This window comes from Acomys russatus, chromosome 11 (genome assembly GCF_903995435.1).
Source record: "Acomys russatus chromosome 11, mAcoRus1.1, whole genome shotgun sequence".
NCBI classification, from domain to species: Eukaryota; Metazoa; Chordata; class Mammalia; order Rodentia; family Muridae; genus Acomys; species Acomys russatus.
The window spans coordinates 51,611,447-51,638,850 of NC_067147.1; the positions used below are offsets into that span (position 1 = coordinate 51,611,447).

The 27,404-nt window shown below is 51.2% G+C and overlaps 2 protein-coding genes across 2 annotated transcripts in view; both read left to right on the plus strand.

The window, feature by feature from the left end:
- The first annotated feature begins 1,132 nt into the window (after positions 1-1,132).
- On the plus strand, positions 1,133-17,189 carry Rab36 (RAB36, member RAS oncogene family). Its single transcript, XM_051153214.1, has 11 exons — positions 1,133-1,332; positions 2,425-2,505; positions 6,273-6,364; positions 8,393-8,458; positions 9,846-9,947; positions 13,051-13,115; positions 14,528-14,583; positions 15,224-15,301; positions 15,656-15,746; positions 16,594-16,719; positions 17,105-17,189. The coding sequence occupies exons 2-11, from the start codon at positions 2,437-2,439 to the stop codon at positions 17,161-17,163; spliced, it is 804 nt and encodes a 267-aa protein (XP_051009171.1). The 5' UTR covers positions 1,133-1,332; positions 2,425-2,436; the 3' UTR covers positions 17,164-17,189.
- Positions 17,190-25,969: 8,780 nt separating this feature from the next.
- The window catches only part of Bcr (BCR activator of RhoGEF and GTPase), a 125,803-nt gene continuing 124,368 nt past the window's right edge, over positions 25,970-27,404 (plus strand). Inside the window, exon 1 of the mRNA XM_051153215.1 lies at positions 25,970-27,271. Within this exon, the coding sequence (XP_051009172.1) occupies positions 25,978-27,271 (1,294 nt within the window). The 5' untranslated portion in view covers positions 25,970-25,977. The remainder of the gene's footprint in view (positions 27,272-27,404) is intronic.

Below are 27,404 nucleotides of genomic sequence, written 5' to 3' on the forward strand. Positions count from 1 at the left end.
CAGCCCAGGGCTGGCACCACCCACAATGGGCTGGGCCCGCCCACATCGATCACTAATTAAGAAAACACCTTACAGCTGGCTCTCATGGAGGCATCTCCTCAGCTGAGGCCCCTTCCTCTCCGATGACTCTAGCTTGTGTCAAGTTAACCCACAATACCAACCAGTACAGAGGTGTAAGGTCCTTTAAACCTGAGGCCTTAGAAGTGAAACCACTTAACAAAGGCATCAAGCAAAGGTGTAAGTCTCCAGGACCGTTTCCTGTTGCATCAAAGATGACAGGAATAGATTTTCTAGTAAGGACCCCATACTACACTTAGAAATCTACCTGCTGCTGGATCAAGTCTTAAAGGGTCTCTCTCTAGCTCAGACTGTCCTAGTTTTATTTTAGGAAGGTATGGTGAACACCCCCGGGGCTGGGAGCCAGAAAATCTGCGTTCAATTCTATTTCAAACTCACTAGGCAATTTTTTTTTAATGAGGCTTTTAGTTTTCTTGTCTAAGATAAAGATAGAGGGGGAGGGAGGAGAAAGAGGGAGGGAGGGAGGGAGAGAGAGAGAGAAAGAGAGAGAGAGAGAGAGAGAGAGAGAGAGAGAGAGAGAGAGAGAGAGAGATTGAACACACACCAAAGCTGGAAAAGCTGAACTTGCCAATTGTGGCAAGAGTTCTAAAGCCTCGGGAATACAATCTGCACACACACACACACACACACACACACACACACACACACACACACACACACACACACACACCTCGCCTTTCAGCAGAAACAAGCTGGAAGAAGCCCAGTAACTTGAGTCAGCTTTTTAGACATCCATTAATCAGGGAAATTAATTTTTCAGCACGCGCTCCAGAAGCCAGGGACCTGATTTTCAAATAGCATTAAATTCAAACCGACCCAGATGGTAGACAAGAAGTGTGTTCTCCCCTTGCCGCGGGGAGGATGCCTGGCTTCAATCCAATACCATCACCCCTTTTCCAGGGACTGTCACTACCTGGCAGGCCAAGGCGGCCACAGTGAACCAATTGAGCCAACCCCTTCACGTGTACTCCCACCCAGACACCACCCACCGGCCCCGCCCTGGTTGTCATGGTGAGCCTGGGCGCTCTAGCAGAGTCCGGAAGCCTCTGAGCTCGGCGCCCCGGGAGACTCTGGTTGCTATGGTGATGACTCCGCTCGGGGGCCCAGTGCCACGGGTTTTCAAGGACTAAAGGAGGGTCCAGACCCCGCCCCCGACGTCGGGATTCGAAAGCTGCGAGCCAGTCCCGCGAGGCCCAGCGTTGCTGTGGTGATTTGCAGCGGCCGGCCCGCGGGAACCCAGTCTTTGCAGCTTTGGTGAGTCCGTGCACACTCCCTGTAGCGGACGCAACCTGGAGGGTATGGTCCTGAGGCTCTCGTGTCCCCTGCTTTCCAAACCTGAGTGTGGCTGCCGGCCTGGTCTTCCACACTGAACGTCCACTCCAGGCCAGGCCTCTGCGGGAGCTGGGTCAGATGAGGAGGACAGTAGGCTTGGGGGGCAGACTCTGGGCGATAATAGGACTATCAGGGAAAGGGGCTGGAACCAAAAGTCGCCATAGCACTCAGAGGCTCCATCTTACAACAGATTTAGAACAGGGCACCCCCTCCCTACTCTTTAGTTCCGTTATCTGGGCTGTGATGCGCAGCCAGGTGCTTGCATGCCTCCTTTGTGCCAAGAAAGTGAACCCAGAGAAGGAGCCCCTCTAAATAGGCACTGGTCAAGGACACACTCACCTCCTGACTCCAGGCAAGATGGGGTGTGGGTTGCCCCTCCGCCCCTGTGCTGCCTACAGATTGAACGGCCTCTACCTGGTATTGCTGATCGAGATGGAGGCTCAGATGTGTTTTTAAAGTGATGATAAGACTCCCAGGTGCATTTTTGAGGATTTGTATGGCTTTCTAATTCTTGTTAAAAGACAAATGTAACAATGTTAGTCATAATAGACTTTGCGAATCTAGAGCTGGGCAACCCTTCATCCTGTAAAATAAAAGTGAGTGCTCTCCTGTTTTTGTTGGTTCGGTTTGGCTCTTTTTAAGACTGGGACTCATCATCCTCCTGCCTCTGGTTCCCAAGTGCCCCGCCCCTCACCCCTGTGTCACCACTACACCTGGCCAGGAGTTTGGTTTTATAGACAGAAAAAAAGAAAGGAAAGTAGAAATAGTATAAAAAGCAAATTGGTTGTTCCAAGGTTATTTACCTTACAGAAAAATTCACTCTGGCCCAGGTTGACTGGTCCCCTTTGACTGTTGTGGTCCTCTTGCTTTGTTGAGAAACTAGGCCACTTGGAATTCTGTTTGATCACGCGGCACCTAGCGTATTCTGTTCTAGTTTTATCTGCTAGGCCATAATGCAGAAACTGACCTCATATATTTTGTGTAATACTCTTTCCCCATTGATTGAGTCTACAGGACACTGGAAGAATGAGGTCTTCTTGGACCCCTTTGGGGCCCCCTGTGAGCCAGGACCGCATCATCACCAGCTTCCCAAAGGTACAGTCATCAGAACACTTCTTGTTTCTTGTTTGTTTGTTTGTTTGTTTGTTTTGGTCTGGAGCGTTTTGGCAAAAAAAGGTCTCTACCATGTGGGACCAACCTGGAATTCACTATGTTTCCCAGCCTACCTTAAAAGCTGCCATCCTCCTGCCGCAGTCTCTCAAGTGCTGGGATGACAGGAATGTGCCCTTTTTGTCTTCATTGCTAATGTGACATTTCAGCCACATCCAGCTTTGCTAACCCGCCTTCACCCCCCACCCCCGCCAGAAGTCAAGCAAGTGAATCCCAGAGGTTGGTCTTATTTCTGAGAAGCTGAAAGTCTGGGTGTTGAGTTCCTCTAAAGCAGGCCAGTAGTAAGGGAGAATAGCCGTAATGGCATGGAGGTTATAAGCCACTTAGTCCTCCATGTAAATCTTGATGCCATCATAGCTGTGGCCAGAGGCAAGTCACCCAAGCTCTTGGAGCTCATGACGCATGAAGAGTCACCTCTGGGCACAAGCTCATATAGTAAGTGTAAGGTTCCCAAAGTCATGACATTCTTCATTATTATTATTATTATTATTATTATTATTATTATTATTATTATTATTATTATTAGTTCTCCAGAGGGTGGACATGTAATTTGGTGGGAAAGTATTTGCAAAACCATAGCACTTGGGGTGGGGGGAGGTTGCAAACGTGAGAGAATGCACAGGTGCATTGGTACACACCTGAAGTCCCAGCATTTGGGAGTCAGACAGGATTGTGAGTTTGACCTCAGCCTGGACTATGTAACAAGATCCACCTTTTTTTTAAAAAAAATAGCGTTGGGCTGGAGAGATGGCTCAGCGGTTAAGGGCACTGTCTACTCTTCCAGAGGTCCTAAGTTCAATTCCCATCAACCACATGGTGGCTCACAACCATCTGTGATCTGATGCCTTCTTCTGGTCTGTAGACATACATGTAGGCAGAACATTGTATATGTAATAAATAAATAAAGCAGTAAGTCTCAGAGGCTAAAATATTTTTTTTTAAAGCTTGCAAAAAAAAAAAAATAGTGTTGGGCTGGAAAGATGGCTCAGTGGTTAAGAGCACTGCCTGCTCTTTCCACAGGTCCTGAGTTTAGTTCCCAGCAACCAAATGGTGGCTCACAACCATCTATAATGTAATCTGATACCCTTTTCTGCAGATAAAGCACTCATATGCAATAAACAAAATAAATAAATCTTTAAAAAACATAGTGTTGTACCGTCTGATCCCCAAACCCAGAGCTTTCTCCGTTGCCATTCTGCTTTCACTTTTTGCTGAAAACTCCCATCTGTACCGCAGTCTAATATTAACTGCAGTGGGAAATGCTAAATAAATGCTTTGTTGGTGGGACAGGGGAACAATATTTACCCACATTACATTACAAATGCCTCTGCCCATTAGGTAGCCATCCCACTTCTAGGAATTCATTCTGTATATGTCCTGGTGTGAGTGGAGAGGGTGTGCAAAGCCAGGCATTCATTATAGCAGTTGCTATGAGCAGAAAGCCAGGTTCAATATCCATATCCATAGGAATGCGAGTGGTAATGCTGCCCCTCAATACAGACAGGAGGGAAGAAGCACCTCCTCCCAGTGCTGAGGGAAGCCGGAGCAAACCGTTATGCACAGTGCAAAGGATGGAGCTGTGTGTAGTTAAGTGTGTGTATCACACTCTCATGTATGTAAGAAGCACTTGGTTAAATTCCTGGCATTGCGGGGAGGGGATGCAAAGGTGGGGCTGGGATGATAGGAGGGAGGGGGCTGGGATCAGGCTGTGGGGTGATTAAATAAAAACAAATAAATAAAAACAAATCTATGATAAAAATTCCTGTCATTACAAAAAGAAAAAAAGAGAAAAGGACGGGTGGGAAGCAACTACTGTATGTTACTATGTACAGAAAATGTTTCTGAAAGGTAACATTGTCGCTGGCGCGGTGGTGGCGCATGCCTTTAATCCTAGCACTCAGGAGGCAGCGGCAGGTGGATCGCTGTGAGTTCGAGGCCAGCCTGGTCTACAAAGGGAGTCCAGGACAGCCAAGGCTACACAGAGAAACCCTGTCTCAAAAAGCAAACAAAACAGACAAAGATCATGTTGTCCATGGATAGCCACTAGCAAATGAGAAATTAGTTTCTTCCAAAGGAGTCTCACTGGGGAAGCAAACTACTCTTAAGGGTAAGCCCGATGGGTACCGAAGCGTAGCAGTAGATGGCCAACCGAAAACTAACTCGGTGGTTCTTCGACTCATGATGTTGTCAGGGCTTTTTTTTTTTTTTTTTTTTTTTTCATTCTTCTAGCTTACAGCCATTTGCATCTATGTTAGGGCTCTCGGTTTGGGGTTTTTATCGGATTTCTGTATATGCAAACATGCATCTCTGATTCTATATGCTTTTTCTTTGGCTCTTTTCCTTCTTTGGTTGTCTTGTCATACTTTGATTTGTTTGGGTTTTATTTTGGTGGTTTGGCTTGGTTTGGTTCAGTTTTTGGTTTTGAGACAGGGTTTCTCTGTGTAGCTCTAGCTTTCCAGGAACTCACTCTGTAGACCAGGTTGGCCTCAAACTCAGAGATCCTCCTCTCTCCCTGTGCCTCTGGAGTGCTGGAATTAAAGGCATGCTCCACCCCCACCTGGCCGATTTGTTTGTTTTTATTTATTGTTATTTTATTGTTATTCTTTAGATGTCTGTTCGATCCATATAGAAAAGTCATGGATCCCGATGGGAGGGGACTAGGAGGAGTAGGGGGAGGGGAGACTGTAAGCAGAACATACTGTGCAGAAAATAATATATATTTTTTTTTCAATAAAAGAAAAAAAAAGCCGCTCTTGTTCATCGTAGCCTCTGTGTGACTCGGACAGGTGGGGAGGAAGACTTCTTGTGTCTTTTGAATTCTGTGCCAAACTCGACAAAGAGGAAGAAGGTGGCTGTAGGCTGTGGGTGCTCTCACCTGCAGCCATTGCTTCCACACATTCTTCCTTATTCCCTCTAGCTGCCTTCTGCATACGCTGACAGAGAAAGCCTTTGTGCCTCAGATAGTAGAGAATTCCCCAGGTTTTTTTGTTTGTTTGTTTTGTTTTGTTTTTTATGGTGAGCTTGGGCTATTGCTTTCCCAATGGAGTGCGAACATAGCAACCAGGGATGATTGGTGCAGGCTGGTGTCTCATGAGCCGAATAGAAAGGAAGTACAATAAAAAAATAAAAAACAGGCCCAGTCTCATGGCACAAAAGACACTATTCACAGAACAGGACACTGGGGCTCGGAGAGATAGGGAAAACTGCTTGACATCAACACAATTGGGCTTGGGAGAGCTACGATTTGACCCTGCTTCCTTTGCCTCCAGAGCTCCCAGCCCTAGGGAGTCAGTCTGGGGAACTCTGTCCTATTTTCATAGAAGATGGAATTCCCTCACAGCCCTCAGCAGCCAAGGCCACAGGCTGCAGCTAGCCGCGTCTGCCCTGCATCCGAGGGCCACTTCACGCCTGAGGCCTTGCTGACCAGGTCAGCCGGGGTCTGTGTGATGCTTCCTGAGGCAAGTTTTTCTCCTTATTATTTTGTGTGCCTCTGTTTCCGTGTCTGGGAAGTAGGCTTAGACTTCCCCACCCCACAGCCTGCGGCGCCTTAAGTGGACCGAGGAATTCTAAAGAGACTGCAGACCTCACATTTCAGGAGAGGAGGCAGCTTAGGGAGTTGGTCTCACCACTCTGATGCCCAGTTTGTAGGGTGGTCTGCTCGTCTGGCTGTATGTCTGTCTGTCTCTTTATAGTGGTACACACCTGATGCCTGCCTGCAGCTCAAGGAACACTTCCACAGCCACGTCAGCACAGCCTGCCAGCAGAGGAACACGGGCACTGCTGGGTAAGCCCACGGGACAAGGACGTGGAAGACGGAGAGCGAATAGAAGCAGAAATGCATGTGTAAAATGAAAACATGAGCAAATCGAGCGCACCGACTGAACCAGTGCAGTGCGTTATCGGGACTTTTCATCCCGGCGGAAGTTTCAGCACTGGTCCATTCGGTCTGCCAGAGCCAGTGCTGACTTCCTCTCATCTCTTCAGGTTTCTGTATGTCAGATCCTCCAGGGTTCTCTGACCACCCACTGTCCCTGTCCCCAACCTGACTCTACATGTGCCCCTTTCTTCTGTGCTCTCGGGGCCCCAAAATCTTATGTCATAGAACTATAGGTTTTTCTGTCTTTCTGCCTCCAGACCTGAGAGCCGGGTCTGGCTGTGTCTGCCGTTTCTACCCCAGCAGCAACTGTCCCCTGACAAAGGGGACTTTGCAGTAGTCCTTTCTCCTTCTAACAAACAGGTACAAAGGCCTGCTCTTCCCTTCCCTCCCGAGCAGATCATAGCCTGCTCAAGTAGCTGGCTGAGCTCACTGAGGTCATGTAGATGGAGTCCGATCACAAGCCCATCTCAGAGGTCCCCAAGGCTGCGCAAAGGGAGGCAAATCTCTGGTCAGAACTGCTGTTGGTGGTTAGCGGGATTAAAAAGTAACGGCTTCAGCCAGGCGGTAGTGGCACACAACTTTAATCCCAGCACTCAGGAGGCAGAGGCAGGCGGATCACTGTGAGTTCGAGGCCAGCCTGGTCTACAAAGTGAGTCCAGGACAGCCAAGGCTACACAGAGAAACCCTGTCTCAAAAAAACAAAACAAAAAAAAGTAACAGCTTCACCGGAGGTTGCTATTTCATATCCAGATCTTCATGCAAACTATCTACTTAACCCTACACAGTGCCACCAGAGGTAGGGAAACTGAAGCACTGAGAGTACCCGCGATTATTACAATCCTAAGCGGTACCTGTACTCCTTTCCCTCAGACAAGGGATCAAGGCTGGCCTGCTCCAAAATGAGAGAGCTGCCTGGGAGCAGGGCAGACACAGCCCCAGCCCTGGCTAGTGTGGAAAGATAGAGACACAATCATCAACCAACACGAATGCCCTCGTGCAGTCTGCAAACAGAGGGTGCCCCTTGATATTCCCAGGATGGTCAGTTTAAGCGTTGAGGTCTTTTGGAAAGAATTGCAGAAATGCTTTTTAAAATTATTATTGTATTAATTTGGTGGATGGGTATGCCGTGGCATGTATGCAGATGTCAGGAAGCAACTTGCAAGAATCAGGTCTCTCCTTCACCAAACAGGTCTTGGAGGCTGAAGTCAGGTCATCGGCTTGGCGGCAAACGCCTTCACCCACTGAGCCCAGAAACTCTTCAAAGTCTTATTAACAGTCTCAGAGAAGCTACCGCCCAAGGCACAGGGTACACCCACACAGAGGGAAGGTAGCAGTTGCTCTTGGTGAACAGTGTCTCCAAGGAGCCCAAGAATCACAGAGCCAGTCTGTCCCTCAAACCACAAGCCCAGACACACAGACCCCGGGTTCTATTTACAGTATACCCGTTGGCCTACCTCACCCTCCTCCATACCTGCTTGGCATGAGCTGGCCCCACACAGGTCCACATCCCAGAGGTTGATGTGGAGGTTGGGATGCGTAACTCCCAACTCATGCCTTGCAACAGTGTCTCCTGTCTATGGGTTCCTTGTCTCCACCTTCGGTGCAGCACCCCACGCCAGTTTCCATGTGCCTGATGTTTTCACAGTACTCACACGCACTCCTCCCCACCCCTCGGTTTATGCTGCAGCCTCTCCTCACGCCCACTGCTAATTCTCAGGAGTGACTTTAGCCAAGTGGGGTGAAGGATATAGCCAGAGGGGTAGTAGAATTCCCACAACAAACATAAGTTCTCCCACACGCCCGGACTGGAGAGTGGCTTATCGGGGTAGGCCTTAAGTGTGACTCATTCAGGTAGTGCAGGGAAGGAAAGGCTTGGATGCGCTGCAGACGCTCTGAATACCGTTCTCCAGGGTGATACGGCCATATTTCCTCCAGGCTCAGACTCTCCAAGGTGGTGGTGGTTGGCGATCTCTATGTGGGGAAGACCAGCCTCATCCACAGGTAAACTCTCCCACCGTCCTCATGCCATCAGGCCAGCTGTACCTCCCAACACCAAGTTATGGTGCATTTGCCTGGGAGCCCCAGATGACACGTGACCTGTGAGACCATAACACAGCTTCATGGGAGGGGAAACAGTTTGAAGGGAGTGGCCAGTGTCAGGGAAAGCAGTACTGCTCAGTGGTACTGCTCTGCCACAACAGTAGAATTTGAGTGAGTCCCAGCATCCACACTGTATGGCTCATAACCACTTTCTTTTTGTTGTTGTTGTTTGTTTTTATTTTTGTTTTGTTTTGTTTTTCAAGACAGGGTTTCTCTGTGTAGTCCAGCCTCTGTTCTGGACTAACTTTGTAGACCAGGCCAGCGTCAAACTCACAGTGACCTGCCTGCCTCTGAGTGCTGGGATTAAAGGTGTGCGCCACCACTGCCCGGCAACTCTCATAACCACTTTCAACTCCAGCTCCAGAAGGTCTGACTCCTTTGACCACCACAGGCACCTATACTCCACACATGCACACACACACTCACACACTCACTCACACACATCAATTTTAAAAAATAATTTATTTTTATTTTATGTGCATTGGTGTTTTGTCTGCATGTCTGTCTGTGTGAGGGCGTCAGATCTTGGAATACAGACAGTTATAAACTGCCATGTGGGTGCTGGGAATTGAATCGTGGGTCCTCTGGAAAAGCAATCAGTGCTCTTAACCACTGAGCCGTCTCTCCAGCCCCACACATCATTTTAAAAGTTAATAAATTAAGTTTCTGAAAGAGGGAGATTAGGAGCTCAGGAGACTGACTCAGTCAATAAAGTGCTTGCTCCACCTCATGGCACATTTGTTAGGCGGCAGAACTTTTAAGAGGTAGAGCCTTGTGGGGGCGTCATTGGGTCATTGGGGGTGTCCACACAAAGGGAAGAGCATGGCCCAACTCATCCCCCTCTTCTACTTCCTGGTCATGAGGGATGTTCTCTTGGTATGTCATGGTGATGCCATATAACCAAGCAAAAGAACATGTAAAACTCTGAGTCCAGATGACCTCCTCACGGGCTGGCATCATCGTAGGATTTTGTTGTGGTGATGGAACGCTGATAAGCATGCCTGCACACCCATGACCCTGGCACCATCACTTTCCTTGTTTTTCGTTCTTTTGAGACACGGTCTCACTATAGCTCTGGCTGGCCTGGAACTTGCTTTGTAGACCAGGCTGGCCTCAAATTCACAGAGATCCGCCTGCCTCTGCCTCCCTAGCGCTGGGATTAAAGGTGTGCGCTATTACACCCTACCACCATCATGTATTTATTCCCTACTAGGGAATCGTATTTCCTGTAAAATGTCTCTTCCCATTTTTGTGAGGGGACTTCTGATGACTCCCTCCCCTCCCACAGGCTGTGCAAGAATGTTTTTGACCGCGATTACAAGGCCACTATCGGGGTAGACTTTGAAATCGAGCGTTTTGAGATTGCGGGGATCCCCTACAGCCTGCAGATGTAAGTCTCTGCCAATGTGATTTCCAGTCCCCCTCACCCCACCCCATCCCACCCTGGGGAAAGGCCTCAGCCAGGTCTTTTTCCTCTGTGTCCCATAATGCACAGCAAGGGTGCATCTAGGCAAGGCCAGCCCTGGGTGGTTGTAAGAAACCAGGCTTCATGGTTTATGAGTCCCTAGGTTCTCTCCGTCCTCACTGTTGCCTCTCGTTGGTCGTCAGATCTGGGATGGTCCTCACAGCCTAACTTGCACACTCACGCATTCTCCTCCCCAGGGGCTTCTCCCCAAGGTCCATCTTCCCCCACCTGCTCCCCAGTGGACCCCCCTGTGGTCTCACGAACAGCAGTTTGGCTTCTGGCAGTTTCTTCCTGAGCTCTGAACCTCTAATCTCAGCAATAAAATAGGGCAAAGTCTGTAGGGAGTGTTAATTGAGAACACGGCTGTTCTGGCAAGAAATAATGTCAAAAGATCTTCTAGGTGATCTGGCTGGAATATAAACCTATCTTTAATACAGGAGACAGAGGCAAACAGACATGAGTTCAAGGCCAGCCTGGTATAGAGCAAATATCAGGTAAAGAAAAGCATAGATCCAGGCATGGTGTGGTACATGCCTTTAGTTCCAAATGAAAGTAAAGTTAGTTTGTAGAAGGAAGCACCCATGTTTGAAAGTGATGCCTAATTGAGTGGCAGAAAAGGTGAGGAATCAGAGAAGATTTGACAGAATAGATACACCCAACTCTCGTGAGAAGAGAGAGGAAAGGTAAGCTATTTAAGAAGCAGTTTTACAGAGAGCAGGACAGTAATAGAGAGGTGGGTTGCAGAAAGAGCACTCATGTAAAGATGGAATGAGCCAGAAAATGAGAAGAAGCCAGAAGATTAGAGCAGATTGCGGAGTTAGTTTGAGGCCAAGCAGAGCAGTTCTAGGCAGAGAGAGAAGCCAGTTTAAATAAGTCAGCTAGGAGAGGAGTTTCAGCCAGCATAGTTAGCTAAGTTGAACCAGCCAGCCCGGAGCTCAGCCAGAACAAGAAAGGGTGAGCTTATTAAGCAGTAAGTCTCAGAGGCTGAAACCATTCTAGGCCTAGGTTAGATTTACAGAGGCTAGAAGCTTCCAGGACTAGACCTAGGTTAGCAGAAGGCAGTAAGCTTCCCAGACAACAATTGAGCCAGGAGAATAAAAGTTACCTTTACACAAGTCAGTCCTGTGTGCCGGCCTTGAGTGAGGAGAGTTCTGCCGGAGGCCTCCCTGCCCTCACCCATTCTCAAGCCTGCTGCTCTCCGTCGTCCTATCATTGCACCTTCTGTAGACGTGTATGGACGTCCTCTGTCCATCCTGCTCATCCCCCTCGGTCTGTAATCTTGGCTAACCCCGTGACTTTGCCTCTCAGTAGCTCAGTATTTCTTCCCCCACTTCCCACCCGTTTCCCTCACATCAGTGCAGAGGGTTTTCAGGGTTGACTTTCTACCTTGGTGAAAATGCTGTGTGCTTTGGACTTCACTCTCCTCACTTCCCAGAGGATCTTGCAGGCCTCCCCAGCTACCAGAGCCCTGCGCTGTCTGGTGAGGCCCCTCTCTCTTCCCTGCTGTCTTATGTAGTAGTTGCTGTGCTCTTCCTGCAGGCACACATACACACACACACACGGCCTCTATTCTAGTCTCCTTCCCTGTCTTCCTCTCTGGCTTTAGTCTTTACGCCCCCATGCCCTGTCGAGGCAGAGCCCATAGCTCCTGTGTCAGCTCCCAGCTCCATGGAGACAGTGCCCCAGTGTAACCCTGGAGTCAGAAGATAACACAGCCAGTCCAAGGGTGAGCACAGGGTTGGTTCAGAGCGAAAGTCCAGGGCTTCAGGACTGAGAGTTCTGGAAAGCTGAGAGGAGCAAAGGTCTGGTCTAGAGGGAGCAGCCAGATGGTGCTGCTATACAGATAGTGGGAGGGGCTATACAGATAGTGGGAGGGGCTATACAGATAGTGGGAGGGGCTATACAGATAGTGGGAGGGGCTATACAGATAGTGAGAGGGGCTATACAGATAGTGGGAGGGGCTATACAGATAGTGGGAGGGGCTATACAGATAGTGAGAGGGGCTATACAGATAGTGGGAGGGGCTATACAGATAGTGGGAGGGGCTATACAGATAGTGGGAGGGGCTATACAGATAGTGAGCAGCAACCCAGCTCTCATCATAGCTCCAGGCAATATCTAATTAGAGGGCCCAAAATAAAAGACACACTGCCCTGCCCAGACTCTCAGTATCTTACATTGGAGCCATTGCCAACCACGTACCTGGCTTACTCTATGCCCACTCCCAGCTCCCCACCCAGAGGTTTCTTCAGAGATGGAAAAATAATGATGAATTAATGAAGGAATATTGTCCTGAGGCTTTCATTATGCTGAACTGCTTGGAAACAAGTTCAGATCATTGATAGCACATTTGTGGGTTATCTTTTTACCTTACTGAGAACAAACAAAACAAACAAAAATGAACATTGACTTTATAAAGTGATGGTTTGGGAAAAAAAAAGTGATGGATTGTAGATTGGATTTCAGGGTCGCCCCTGCATGTTGGCAACCTGTTTCAAGCCCATACAAGCAGATCTCAGAATGTCCCCTTCCCCTCTTCCATCTTGTCACCTTGGCAGACATTATTAATCTGGTGTTCCGTTCCTTTCCCATGGATCTAGGGCTCAACTTCTGTTTCCTTCTCAACAAATTGTTTCAGAAAGCCAGAGCTAACTGATTAGTTGCCCAAGGGGTGTGATCTGTGTCCCTGTTAGCCTCATTACCCACCTGGGGGGCTACTGTGCTGAAGGTGAAACAGTATCCCCGTCACACATATACTGAGGGCCTGTCCTGAGACCCCAGCATCATCCTGCTATAGAACGTATATAGAACATATGGTCCTTTATACTGTCACTAAGAGGGATTGCAGGAGCTGGCTGCTGGGAGAACTTGGAGCACCCAGGCACCTCCTGTTGTTCATGTGTGGCTAGCATGTTGCTGTAGGTCCCAAGATCTTCCCATGACCTCACTGTTCGATTGCCTAAGAATACTGTGACTGCTTAACCTGCCCCCCCCCCCCCACTTTCCTGTCTCCCTCTTCCCCTCACAGCTGGGACACAGCCGGGCAGGAGAAGTTCAAATGTATTGCATCTGCCTACTACCGCGGGGCCCAGGGTGAGCAACTGAAAGACGCTGGACACCTCAGCCTATGTCATCTGCTTTTTTGTCCTCCAGTAGCCACTGGAATAGTGCTGCAGGCAGTGATTAGGGATGAAGAAGTCCCCTAGAGGACTAGACCCTGCCTGTCTTTGATAGTCACACCTTAGGGAGTCTCAAGTACCAGGTGCAGGCTGCTTCAGGCCCCCAGATTCCAGCTCAGAAAAGAGCATTCTTGTTTAAGGGTCCCAGTGGGGGGGGTTGGGGGGGAGGCCTGGGGGGGAAGGATGGGGAAGATGACATCATATCCCAGGTGACCATGAGGAGAGGCTTTTCCTGTCTTAGAGGGGCAAGGCCAGAGAGGAGTGACAGGTGGACCCAGCAGAGTTGGCAGGTATCTATTGGGGCCTCAGTGCCCACTGCCAGCATAGCCAGTGGGTGGCAAGGAGGGGACTGAGCAGGGATCAAAGTTATCAGAGATGGAATGTGAAGACCCCAGGAAGGAGACAGAAACAGACTCCATTAGGAAGTGGGAAAACCATCAAAAGTATCCAAACCATGCTCAAAGTACAGGCACAGTTATGTCTTCTCAGCAGTGCTGGGAGAACCCCTGCAGTTTCATCCCCATTTAAAGAAGGGGGAACAGGAAATGAGCTGTGTGTACCTGAGCTGTGAGTGGAACCTCCAGTATGGTCTCCTCTAGCCGTCACCTCTCCAGGCTGCCTCTCTGGAGCTGGCGGTGTGAGGTGCTGGGCATACTGCTGTAAATAGTACTCCCCGTGCCCAGCACCAGTAGGATTATCACCAGGCAAAGTGTGCAGGAAACCCTTATCCAGCCTGCTCATACCCACAGTGGGGCAGCAGAGAGCCTGGACCATCCTGCTGTGGCCTTCCCCTTGGGAGTCCAGGGCAGACACTATGATGAAAGAGCTGACCACAGAGACAGCTTACCGTTTTCTGCCCACAAAAGTCATTTCCTTTAACTGGTTGTTACTAACCCCTATCCTTTAATTAAAAGTCTACCCAGGGTCAGGCCCTAGACTGACAGCTTCTCACAGCAGTGTCCCTCCTGACTGCTCGGGATATCATCATCACTGATGTACAGATGTGGGAAGCAGGGTCTCCATAGTTACAGCCCTCACCTGGACCACTGGACCACAGATGGCAGAGGATCTCTTGCCAGAGTCCAGTGCTTCAGGGTTTTCTCTGTGCGCATCCCTCCCCCACGCTAGGCTGCCAGGTACAGGTTTAGAGGGTTTGGGGGGCTGGTGCGAAGGCAGGTCTAAGAAGCAACCATGGGATGAGCCCTCCCTAAGTCTCCACAGTGAGGCAACCCCAGTAGCTCCTTATGATCTGGGAAGATACCTAGGGGAGCCTTTCCCCCAGAACCCCGGTTGCTGATTGGCTTTTGGGTTTCCCTGTATAACCAGTGATCATCACAACCTTTGACCTCACTGACGTGCAGACTCTGGAGCACACCAGGCAAGTAACCCCAGATCCTGCTCCCTCTGTGTGGCATAGACTTAAGAAGCTACCCAGAAGGGCTCCCAAACTCCAGCCTCTGGGCTGGATCCAGAATGATGGGCCTTTCCTAGCCAGTTCCCTGATTATCCCTAAAGGCTTCTCCCCACCTGCTCAGGGCCTCTAGCTGGCAGGCCACACTTGGCTTTGATAGCCTGCTGCCGCCATATTGGAAAGCTTAACTTTGAACGAGAGGGACCCTCTGTTTGCTTTTACATTGGTCCCTAATTATTTCATAGCTAACTCTTCCTGATAGAAAGTTTTCACTTGCTGTGTTGGGCAAGATATGGGCAACATGACCAATTTCAGAGGGTCCACCCAATGGACCAAAGCCCATGTTCCCTGTGTCTGCCTCGGACAGTCACTGCAGCATCTTCCAGACCCTGTGAAGGAAAGAGGGATGATATTTTTTTCCCAGCTGGTAAATGGCAGGGGTCTTCATCTCTCCCAAACCAGGATCTTTCTATTCCCAGCTCCATCTGGTCCCAGTGAGGCCCTCCAGGCTCCAGCACCAGCACCCCACTTGTCAGTGTAAGTCAGGGTACCTTCCCTGTACCTCCTGGCTAAGTAAAGTCTCTTGCTTCCCTTCTGTACATTGCAGGCAGTGGCTGGAGGATGCACTGAGGGAGAATGAGGCAGGATCCTGCTTCATCTTCCTCGTGGGAACCAAGAAGGATCTCCTGGTAAGCAGAGTGAAGCTGGAGGCCCAATCCCAGCTGGCTTTCCAGAAAATACCTGTGTCTCCAGCCCACTTGAGGAACAGCAACCAACACTGGCATGCCTAGCGTTGGACTATGGGCTATGAAATTGAAGAGAACACTCAAGCTCCTATGCTCCCCCTAAGAGGCAGGATGACTCATTTCCCTAGCAAAACACTCAAGTGTCAGTTCTGGGCAAGCAGCCTGCCCTGGGATGCCCCACCACAGCCACTTGCTTGGGGTGAAGTGAGAAGCAAGGGTGGTGAGAGAGGTGGCCATCCTAGGGACTTCCTGCAAAGAGGGCCAAGATACCGGGTCAGCCAGGGTTGTTTGTTCCAGTCAGCGGCAGCGTGTGAGCAAGCGGAAGCAGAGGCAGTGCACCTGGCCAATGAGATGCAGGCAGAGTACTGGTCCGTATCAGCCAAGACGGGTGAGTAATGGACCCCATGTGCATTTATCAGTCAAAGACTGCAGGGTGCAGAAGTACAGAGAGCAAAGCTGGAAATCCGGGCTCTGGGGAGATGAAACAAAAGGATCTGTAGTGCCTGGCACATGAGAGATTCCAAGGCTGTGGGAGCTCAGAAATCGGGCCAGTAGTCCTAGCCTCAAGCTCACAGAGACGGTGTGTATCTGGCCACAGAATGGGCACGAATTGAAACTGGAAGTGCCACCTCCAGGCCACCATAGACACCTGGCAGTGCCCATGCCCGGAGCCGTCTGCTGCTCTTCCCCATCAGTAGCGTCCGTCTACCCTACAGCACCCACCCTCCTTACCCACAGTAACAGCAGGTGCACTGTGGAGCAAACAGGGTTATTCTGCACAGTTGCACAGGTTCTTCGCTGCACATGGGCAGTGTCCATGTTGGACACTGAGACCCGTAAGAGGATGCATACAGATCCCACGTAAGGGCCAAGAGCACATGAGCAGCTCCTAGAAAGAAGGCACACATCCAAATCCCTGCTTGCCCCAGATGGTGCAAGTGTTCAGTAGCAGCTGATTGGGAAGGAAAGTGCTAGGAAAAGAAGACTCAGAGGTTTAAGGGAGTAGCTTGGGGGGGGGGTATAGGGATGGGGGTCAGAACCCACCGGGAAGCCAGGTTGCCACCCAGAAATGTATTGTGCCCCCACCCCACCCTGCCATGGATAGGCTAGTAACTGTGACTGTCAGGGATGTTCTGAAATCGTCATGGCTGGTCTAGGGGTGGGCTGACCTGGCACTTGCCCATAATGCACCTGAGGGCAACTTGTGCCTCACATAGCTATCTCGTGGCCCCCAGGAGAGAACGTGAAGGCATTCTTCAGCCGTGTTGCAGCCCTAGCGTTTGAACAGTCTCTTCTTCAGGACCTAGAGAAGAGGCCCAGTGCCCAGGCCCAGGTCGGAGGTGGAGATGGAGACCTAATCCGTGAGTACAGAGAGGCCTGGAAGGGGTTGAAGAGCAGGACAGGCACCGGAAGTCCACACATAGCACCCTTAACCTGCCACCTTTGCTGTCCTCTTGGGACCTTTGGGCTGTTAGCCATCTGCCAGGCTCATAGATTCCATGCCCCCACCTGCCGACTCAGGCACCTGCCCCAGCCTCCCTGCTCTCCACACGGCCTCCTCTTGGGCCATGCTTAGGCTCCTGATCTTCAGATGTGTCGTGTCTTGCCTCCAGTTTACATGACTGGCACAACCCCAAGTGTCCCCTGGGTTTTTCCCCCTGCACCTCCCTTGTCAGGGTAGAGTAGTCCTTGCCTATTGTTAGCTGTAGGGTACCTGGTTGATGCCATCTTTTACTATCTTTGCAGGAATAGAGGTACCTAAGACCCAGGAGAACAAGAGGCCACCTAGCCTGGGCTGCTGCTAGCTAAGACCAGCATCAGTGCCATCTACTCCATGGCGTGACATGGAGCCCAAGCTCTACAGTAGATACGCCTCCAAGCTGGAGAAAGCCTATGTCCCCAGAGCCATTTCTCCTTGGCAGGTCAGTAGCCACTGGCTGCTTGCTGGAGCCCCATACTGCCCAGCAGGTTGGGGGTCACCAGGGTGAGCCTTCCCGACAGGGTCTTCAGTCACTATGGTCTCAAGAGCCTTCAAGACTGCAAACTCAGGGCACTTCAGGGCTAGCCCCAATCCTTATCCAGTCATATCCATAATCAGCCCTGCACTCCTTTCCTACTGATCTTCCCTGAGGCCTCGGAACCCTCGACTTTATGTCCCAAGCACTGAGACTTATCAGAATAGGCGAGCAGAACTAACCTGCATCCATCCATCTCATCCTTGAAGAGAGTTGTTTAGTCAAGAAGACATGGAAGCTGGGCACAGTCACCTCTTATAATCTCAGCACTCTGGGAGGCAGAAGCAGGTGGATCTCTGCGAGTTCGAGGCCAGGCTGGTCTACGAAGCAAGTCCAGGACATCCAAGGCTACATACAGAAACTCTGTCTCAAAAAACCAAAAGAAGAAGAGGAGGAGAACGTGGCATTCTTGCAGCTTCAGACCTACCTGTCCATTGTCCCTCTATCACAAGTTTTCAGGACTCCTGAGCCCCACTGTTAAGCACAACAGACAAGGTCTATGTGGCCCCCTTGGCAGAGTCCTGCCTCCCTCTGAGATTCCTCATGGTCCTGGCCTGCATGTCAGTGGCTGAGAAGGTAGACCTTTTGCTCATCAGAAGATGCTAAGAGATGACAACAACATGGTATCCCTCTGGCAACTCATGTTCCCGAGCCTGATACTGCCCCGTGCTATCACCTATCCTCATCCCTGCTGACCCAACTGTCTCTCCAACTGGCCTGTGTGCCTCTCTGGACTTGGCATTGGTTCACATAATCTCTGAAGGACCTGGGACATCCAGAATCTAGCATGTCTGACCCCCTCCCCTGCTTGTCAGCAGGAACATTGCTCGCTACGTAGGTCCAGGTGTCCCCTGACCCCCTTACCCACTGCACATTCCCATAGCTTTGGTCCAGACCCATGCATCCCTGTCTTACTCCTGCCATAGAGGGTGGGGACACCCAGCATTCCTAGCTGCTGCATTCCCCACAAGACAGGATCTCATGGAGCCCATGCTGAGGTAACCAAGGCTTACCTTGGATTTATTGCCTTCTGCCTCCCAAGTGCTGGGATCACAGACATGTGCCACCATACCCAGTGACGCCTGCTTCTCAAGGATGCTAAGCATTTGCAGGCAGCCATATTGGTCAGTGCCCTTTTTTAAGTGCCTGGCATGCCACACATTTTCATGTCTTCTCATTAACTCAGCAATGGCCAAACATCCGAGAACACTGGCATACTTTCCTGCTCAATACCAACATTCGTTAGCCTTATTTTAGTATGCGCTCCCTCCCCCTTCTCTGAAACAGGGTGTGACTATGTTCTAGGCTGGCCTTGAGCTTGCAGCAATCCCCCAGCTCCCGCCTCCCAAGTGCTGGGGTTATATACACAAAGCTCCTATTTGGCTCAAGGTCGTTTATTCTAAAAACTATAATAAACACATCTCTTTAAAGGAATGAAATGTTTGGTATTAAACAAGGTGGTAGGGCGTATAAACAAAACCACCTCTGCCTTGAAGTCAGTTGTACTCTTTGAAGTAAACATGGTTAACAGTTAATAAAAATTCCTTCTGTGTTGACCTTCCCCACCCACTCTGGTGCAAACCCCTATGTTGGCTTATTTGTTCAGAGTGCCCTTGTACTATGCACACTGCCTGATGGGCTACCCAGCCAGTGATCTGCCCTCACCCCTTACTGGGTGCTTGACAAACTTTCCTGTACTTTAGCAAAATGTAGTTTTCTTAGCGTGGACAGGCTGTAGTTCACTTGACTTCTTTGGCTGATTGTGTCCTGCTGTTGTTAGCGTCCACCTATGGTACTTTAGAATGTCCACCGGGGGGGGGGGGGGTGTCTGTTTTTTGGTAAAAATAAAATAAAATAAAATAAAATAAAGTAAAAAAGCCAACCTGTCACTTCCATGTTACTCCCTTTGCCCCACCCACACCGCCATTGTCATCAGAGATATTATCTTCAGATATGTCAGCATTTGCCAATGGGTCTCTATGGAGGCCCAGGCAGCCTGTGAGCAGGTAGGCAGCTTCCCACAGGCAAGGCCTAGTGAGTAAGCATGTGTTCAAGTACTTCACCAGTGTGCTCCCACTTTTCCCAGATGCCCTCCTTTCTTCCTACCCACTCTTTGTCCCTACTGCTGGAGACACCTCTGGCCTGTCTAACAGATGAACCAAAGAGCCAGGACACATCTGAGGCGCCCCCCCCCCCCCCCCCGTTGCCCCATTGTAGCTCTAGGTCTGGTCCTAGTAGAATCAGGGCCCAGGACCCAGTAGCCTTAACCCTTCAGACTCTCAAACCTTTGCTCCAGGCAAGTGTTTAGAGCAGACTCTCACCCAAGACCTGAAAGGGGATTTGAATGACACCTCACCCACCCCTGCCTAGGCTGTTTCCTGTATCTGCATGGTGTTGCACAATTTCCCCCACCAGCCATGTGGCCGTAGTGAGTCAGGCTCCACAGTGACCAGAACAGGTAGTTCATGCTCGGCCACTTGGGTCCTGGTTGCTTGTCTCTACCTTCCTGGCTCTGTTATTAGCCTCGGTGGCCCAGAGGAGGCCACAGGAATCCAGCCACAATGCTATAGTCTAGGGGATAGAGGCCATTCCCAGATAAGCTTCATTTTCTAGAAGAATCCAGGATGTCTTAAGCCAGGAAAACCATGGTCACCTAACATACATAACCTAACATCTAGAGAGCTGAACATAGAGGTAGATAGGACTGGTTGCATTTATATAATTATGTCGGGGGCTGGGGGGGCTTGAGAGACACAGACAGACAGACAGACAGACAGACAGACAGACCCACTATGTTATCTAGGCCAGCCTCAAACTAAACTTCCCTCTCCTCTCTCCCTCCCAAGTGCTGGGGTTACAGGCACGGAGCATCACTGAATATTCAGGAGTTTCTACAGCCTGCTTCTTGCAGTTATTAATCCCCAAATCCACATGACACTCACCATTGGATGTGACTCCACAAAACGTGCAGGCTGGGGACAAGAAACAGCTCTGTCCACACATAGCTCTCAGCTCCATGAGACAGCAGCATGGTGACAAGGAATTCTAGGCGGAAAGTAGACCACAAAGAACATGGCAACATGAGCCGGGCGTGGTAACACATGCCTTTAATCCTAGCACTCAGGAGGCAGAGGCAGGTGGATCGCTGTGAGTTCAAGGCCAACCTGGCCTACAAAGCGAGTCCAGGACAGCCAGGGCTACACAGAGAGACCCTGTCTCAAAAAAACAAAACACAAAACAAACAAACAAAAAGAACATGGCAACAGGGGAGGCATGAGAGCTGGGGCTGGGAATTTTCAGAAGAGTTACCCAGCTTAGAGGTAGCCCTTGCTTTTGTGAACAAGAACTGCATCAGGATGGCCCTGGGCTGCCTTCAGATACTGCCCCAAGACAGGCCCCTCCTGAGATTCCCAGGGTCCCTCCAGAGGCTCCCGTGGCTCCTCTGCCATCTGCTGTAGCCTCACATGTCACATCCCATATGTTAGACCTTTCCCTGAGAGAAGCTGATGGGCGGCCATCACATTGTCCACACCCAGCGCATGTGCAGCTCCTTCTTGTTCTCCATAGGCCAATGCATCAGAGACACTCAGAGCCACCAGCTACCCGAGTCTGTGTCCCAGATGGACGCAGCTTCCTAGGCTGCTGTGGGCCGGCTTTTCACTCAACCTGCCTATCCCTATCCTTCTGGAATACATAATAAAGTACTGGATCTGGGAGATAAAGCAGACCTAGGGCTTCTTCCATTACCAGGGGAGGTACCCGGACCTATAGGTGCCTGATGACTGAAAGTGGAACACCGGACCACCTTACTGGCCATCCCCCTCACTAATAGGTTCAGTGCACCCTGCCCTTCTTCTCTCGGTAAAGGCTTCAGGCCACAGGAGATTACACAGGCATAGCTTCAGAAGCTTCATCAATAATTGATCCTGCAGTAGGTGGGCGGAGCTGCTTCTAATGAGAGCCCTGCTCAGTCGTTGGGAACCTGGGCCAGTAACTCCAAAGACAACCCACTGCCTATCTGACAAGGCTACCCTACCGAGATGCCCGCTGCCTACTATAGGCCAGGGCTTTGTAAGCTTGGAGGAGGTCCACCAGGCGAGCACTGTTCAGCGCAGCATGAACAAACAGAGCTAGAGAGCTGATGCTATTGTCTCTCTCTCCCTCAAGATGACGGGTAACAGATGGATAACACAGTCACATCCCACTTAAAAGAGAGGCTTCCTCCAGCCTCCAGCAGGCATGGAGATACAGGTGATGACTGGGTAGAGAAGGAGCAAAAAAAAAAAAGGGCCAAGTTTTCTTTTTTTCGTCATTGTACTGAAAGTTCACTCTAGGGCAGTGGTTCTCAATCCTTCTTAAGGCTGTGGCCCTTTAAACCAGTTCCTCATGTTGTAGCGACCCCCACAACCACCACCATAGGATAATAATTTCACTGCTACTTCGTAACTGTAATTTTGCTACTGTTGTGAATTGTAATATAAACATCTGGTGTGCAAGGTGTATTTTCATTGTTACAAATTGACTCAAAGGGGGTTGCAATTCACAGGCTGAGAGCCACTGTTCTAGGGCCTTGTACATGCTAGCAAGCTGTCTACCACTGAACTCTGCCTGCCTGCCTGTCTGCCTGCCTGGGTTTAATCGCTAGCATCAAATAGACCAAGCATGGTGGGGGCATACCTATTTGATACCACAGATGGGCAGTGCCTACCTGAAGCCTCATACAGGCATCCCTGCCTGGCCTTACAGTCTGGATCTTTCTCTGAACCCATGAGTGGTCCTTCTCTCATTGCCTATACCTAACCCATCTTGCAAGTCCTATGAGCTCCATTCCTAGATCGGCCCTGCAAACTAACTCTCTCCTGCTCTGCTCACCTTGCTCTCAACCTAGTCTAAGTCAACAACTTCTCCTACCTATGTGGACAGCTGCTACAGACCTATTTTCACCACCACACTGTCCAACTCTCCCAGCAAAAAAAAAATACCAAGCAGGTCCCCCTTTGCTTATTGCATGGACTGACCTCGCAGGCCTGACCTGCTAGGAGCACTTAAACATATATTCGTTACCCTTTGATGCAACATTCTGTTCTTCAGTAAGTTGAAGCCACATCTTAGTGCCTGGGATTCACACGGAAAAGGTGGTAGGTACACAGATAACAGAACATGAATTGTGGTGGGAACTTCTGGACCACGCAGGCTGAGACCTGCCCGGTGGCTTTACTGGCCTTTTAAATGAAGCCTAAATCTCTTCCGCATCCAGAAGGTGCTGGCCCACCTATTATCTCACCTCCTGCTCCCCACACCAACTTCATCTCCTAACTTAGTTTTCCTCCGACAGCTACATCCCTGAAGCCTCTTTCTTGTTGTCTATCTGTCCTGCTGTAGTGCCAGCCCACTGCCCAGTTGTCACCTGGCCAGGGCTAGTCTTTCCCCAACTTTTGCCTCATTCACTGCTGACTCAACTCTGCCGGCCTTCTCTCTCAGTCTCTGCCTCTGTCTTTCCCCCACCCCACCCCCACCTCCTCCAGCTGTGCTGCTTCTGGGCCATGCATATATCCCAATTTGACCACTACTTGCTGAATAACAGTCTGAACGCTTACAGAGTTAGGATCTAGCAGGGACAGACCCTGGATGAGGAGACAGAGGGAAGTACTCTGTCCCCCGAGAGAGAAGGACAGATGATGAAAAAGCTCCATAGGAAAAGAAGAAGAGGAAGGGAGGGAGGGAGATGCTCTGAACAGAAAAGGACCAGAAGCTTTGTGTTAATGCTCCTCCCGGGCAGGTCCTGAGGATACAGGAATATCCTTAGGGCTAGAAAAGGCTGTCTGATGGGGGAAGCAAGCCACTATCTGGGTGTGTCCCTTACTCAACAAACAATTCACTGCGTCAAGAGAACAGTTTGCAAAGTCCAATAAGCAGTTTCTGAGTTTTAAAAGCAAATTTATTTATTTATAAAATATTAAAGGCTAGTAGGCTGGTGCATAAACATAGTCCCAGCTGCTCAGGAGGCCGAAGCAAGAAGTAGATCGCTTAAAGTCCAGAAGTATAGGCTCTCATCTCAAAATAAACGAATGGCTGAGTAAATAGAAAATATTTAAAGTATACGGAGCAGGAGTGTACCTCAGAGAAAGAGAGGTTGCTTAGCATGTAACAATGTCCTGGGTTCAAACTCCTAGCACCCTCCCCCCACCAAAAAACATACAAAAATTTTTTAAAAATATAACTGAATTGAGGTCTGTGAGCCAGAGAGCTACCATATTAATGGATGGCGCCACCCTCCTCCATCAAAATACTCCTTGCTGTCCCACACATTAATGGTTATATGGACCGTAAGGAGCCTACTGGAACTAAAGGAACGACTCAATCAGCAAGAGAAAAAAGAATTTTGTCTTTGGAAGATTCTTTATTCGGGTGGCCAGGACACAGAGTTCCAGAGGCTTGAGCCCTTCACATTTTGCCTGGCCCACTTATTGAATGAGTCCATCAGAGCAGTACAGGCGGCAGCTAGTATTGATTGTGACCCTGTGAGGTCATGACTTCTTCTCCCCCTCTTCCTCCTCCTCCTCCTCTCTGTCTTTCTCCTCCTCTTCCCTTTTTCTCTTTCTTTTTCTTTTTTCTTTTTTTTCTTTTTCTTTTTCTTTCTTTCTTTCTTTTTTTTTTTTTTTTTTTTGTGTGTGTGTGTGTGTAGTGTTGGGGATTGATCCACGGGCTTGTCTTGCCAAATAGGACCTCTACCCTTGAGCCACGCCCCCAGCGAGGAGCAGGCTCTTTTAATATTCATTTTAAAGGTGAGTCTACTTTAGAAGAAAACCTCGTTCACTACCGTGTTCTAGGATGCCTGCCCTTTTTTGTTTGTTTGTTTGTTTGTTTGACTGGCCCCAAAGTCAGGTCACCAGCAAAACCATTTCTTCTCAGCAACTGCGTTGTTTACTGTTCTGCTAGGCCAGAGAGGTGAGATAGGCGGTGGAAATGAGGAAACAAATTAAAGCGATCTACAGAGGGCAGCAGCGAGCTGCACAGCGCTCAGAGTTCCTAAGTCGCTGGGCTCCAGCTTGCTAGCACTACCAAAGTCAACACTGACTAAACCCTACATGGGTGCTGACAACGCGCGACACAAGAGGACGAAGATGAGGTCAAGGGAGGGAAAGGGAATCATGGAGACCACACGATCTATGTCGGGAAGACCCTGTTCATCTTGGCTGCTGGTCCTGGTCTATTTCTATTTCTCTAGAAAAGCATGTGATAACTGTTTACAGCCAAGGAAATCACAGCTTGTGGAGGCAGGCTTGCTGTTTGTTTGTTTGTTTGTTTGTTTTCCCCCTAATGCTCCAGAAACTGAGGCAAGGAGAGGAAAGAGTGGTCAGAACTCAAGCTGTTCTTCAGTTTAGTTTCCTTTCACCTCACGCAGCAGGCTGGCCTGGATTTCATTTTGTATTCAGGAGACTCCCTACAGAGCGCATCGCTGCCGCCTGCCTCAGATCCCTAAGCTTTCCTGGGAACCGTTAAAGATTTCCTAACTTCCACTCAGCTGTAGCTAAGAGCTGTGTGATCCCTTCAGTGAAAGAAAGAGACCCCGAAAATACTACACCGGCCTCTGGAGGTCAGGACTCAGGAAGGGGGATGCAATGAATGAACTGAGGGAGAGAGATCTCCATTTATCACTCACTGTAAAGGACAACTGTGTGGTGTCGCCACCCAACTCAGTTCTCCAACATCAGAGGCTTGCTGGCTGACACAAATGGGCTGCTGGCATGAGTGACCCAGCCTGGCTCTGGCTGACTCATTGGATGACCTGCCCTGGTTGATTTCTCAGTCATTTTGGGCCCTGCTGGGTGTTCTCTAGGGCTGCCAGCACCGAAGTCGGACGGGGTCCCGGCTGTGCACAAATGAGGAAGGAGATATTTCTGTTCTAGGTGTGAAAAACTAGCCAGAGCCTAGGCAGTGGAGGAATCGCTCGGAATCACCCGGTCAGGGGCGCCCCCGTGGCAGTCCAGAGTGGGATTAGAATGCTTAGCTGCAGTCCTGCTCTGTATCAAGGACCCAGTGCTCCACTCGCGGCGCGGTCCCTTTAAGAGGCGCGCCCGGCCCCCATCAGCCGCTCCGTGGCCACCGCCCCCCGGTCCTCCCCTTCCTGCAGCGTTGAGTGCGGGCCGGGGCGGGAGTGTGGTGAGGGCTGGTCCGGCTGATCGCGGCGCCAGCCAGCAAGGCTGCGGGGCGGCGGAGCTACGGGGCTACGGGGCGGGGCGGGAACCGGAGGCGAGGAGCCCGCGGGGCGGCGAGCCTGGGTCCGGGGCAGCCCTGCTTTGCAAAGACCGGCTCCCGCCGCTGCGCGCGCGCGCCGCGGAATCCCGCACACAATAGCGGCGTGCGCAACCCCGCGCCCTTCCCCCCGCCCGCGCGCGCCCCCCGCCGCCGCCGCCGCTGTCGCCGCCGAGCCTCCCGCTTCACCTGCGGCCCCGGGGGGCTGGCATTGTTCACCGCCACCGCCGCCGCCGCGGGGCCATGGGAGCCGCCGGGTGCCCCGGGCCGGGCCCGGTGAGAACGGCGTGCCGCCGCTGAGGCGGGCTCCGGCTCGCGGCTCCGCGGCGCAGGTGAGCCGGCCGCGCCATGGTGGACTCCGTGGGCTTCGCAGAGGCGTGGAGGGCGCAGTTCCCGGACTCGGAGCCGCCGCGCATGGAGCTGCGCTCAGTGGGTGACATCGAGCAGGAGCTGGAGCGCTGCAAGGCCTCCATTAGGCGCTTGGAGCAGGAGGTGAACCAGGAGCGTTTCCGTATGATCTACCTGCAGACGCTGCTGGCCAAGGAGAAGAAGAGCTACGATCGGCAGCGCTGGGGCTTCCGCCGCGCAGCGCAGCCCCCGGACGGCGCCGCCGAGCCCCGAGCGTCCGGCCCGCGCCAGCCGCCCGCACTTGCTGACGGTGCAGACCCGGCGCCCATCGAGGAGTCGGAGGCACGGCCGGATGGAGAGGGGTCACCGGGTAAGGCACGGCCCGCGTCCGCCCGCAGGCCGGCGGCGGCGGCTGCTGCTGCTCCGGCAGAGCGGGACGACCGAGGGCCCCCCACCAGCGTGGCGGCGCTCAGGTCCAACTTCGAGAAGATCCGCAAGGGACCTGCTCAGCCCGGCTCTGCGGACGCTGAGAAGCCCTTCTACGTGAACGTCGAGTTCCACCACGAGCGCGGCCTGGTGAAGGTGAACGACAAAGAGGTGTCCGACCGAATCAGTTCTCTGGGCAGCCAGGCCATGCAAATGGAGCGCAAAAAGTCCCAGCAGAGCGCCGGGCAAGGCCTGGGGGAAGCACCCAGACCCCATTACCGCGGGCGCTCCTCCGAGAGCAGCTGCGGCCTGGACGGTGACTATGAGGATGCCGAGTTGAATCCCCGCTTTCTGAAGGACAACCTAATCAATGCCAACGGCGGCAACAGGCCCCCTTGGCCGCCCCTGGAGTACCAACCCTACCAGAGCATCTACGTCGGAGGTATGATGGTGGAAGGGGAGGGCAAAGGCCCGCTCCTGCGAAGCCAGAGCACCTCGGAGCAGGAGAAGCGCCTCACCTGGCCCCGCAGGTCCTACTCTCCCCGGAGTTTTGAGGACAGCGGAGGTGGTTACACCCCGGACTGCAGCTCCAATGAGAACCTCACCTCCAGTGAGGAGGACTTTTCCTCTGGCCAGTCGAGCCGCGTGTCACCGAGCCCCACCACCTACCGTATGTTCCGGGACAAGAGCCGCTCGCCCTCGCAGAATTCGCAGCAGTCCTTTGACAGCAGCAGCCCCCCGACGCCACAGTGCCAGAAACGGCACCGGCAGTGCCAGGTTGTGGTGTCTGAGGCTACCATCGTCGGTGTCCGCAAGACCGGGCAGATCTGGCCCAGTGACGGGGACAGCACCTTTCCGGGGGAAGCAGGTGAGTGCCTGTGTGGGCGTACTTGGACCTCTTTCGGACTCTAACTAGGTTGGCATGGGAGAAAGCGGTACTTTTTGGCGTGATTTTCAAGTGCTTTTGTGCCTCTTTGGCCCTGCGCCTGAGCTAACTCCAC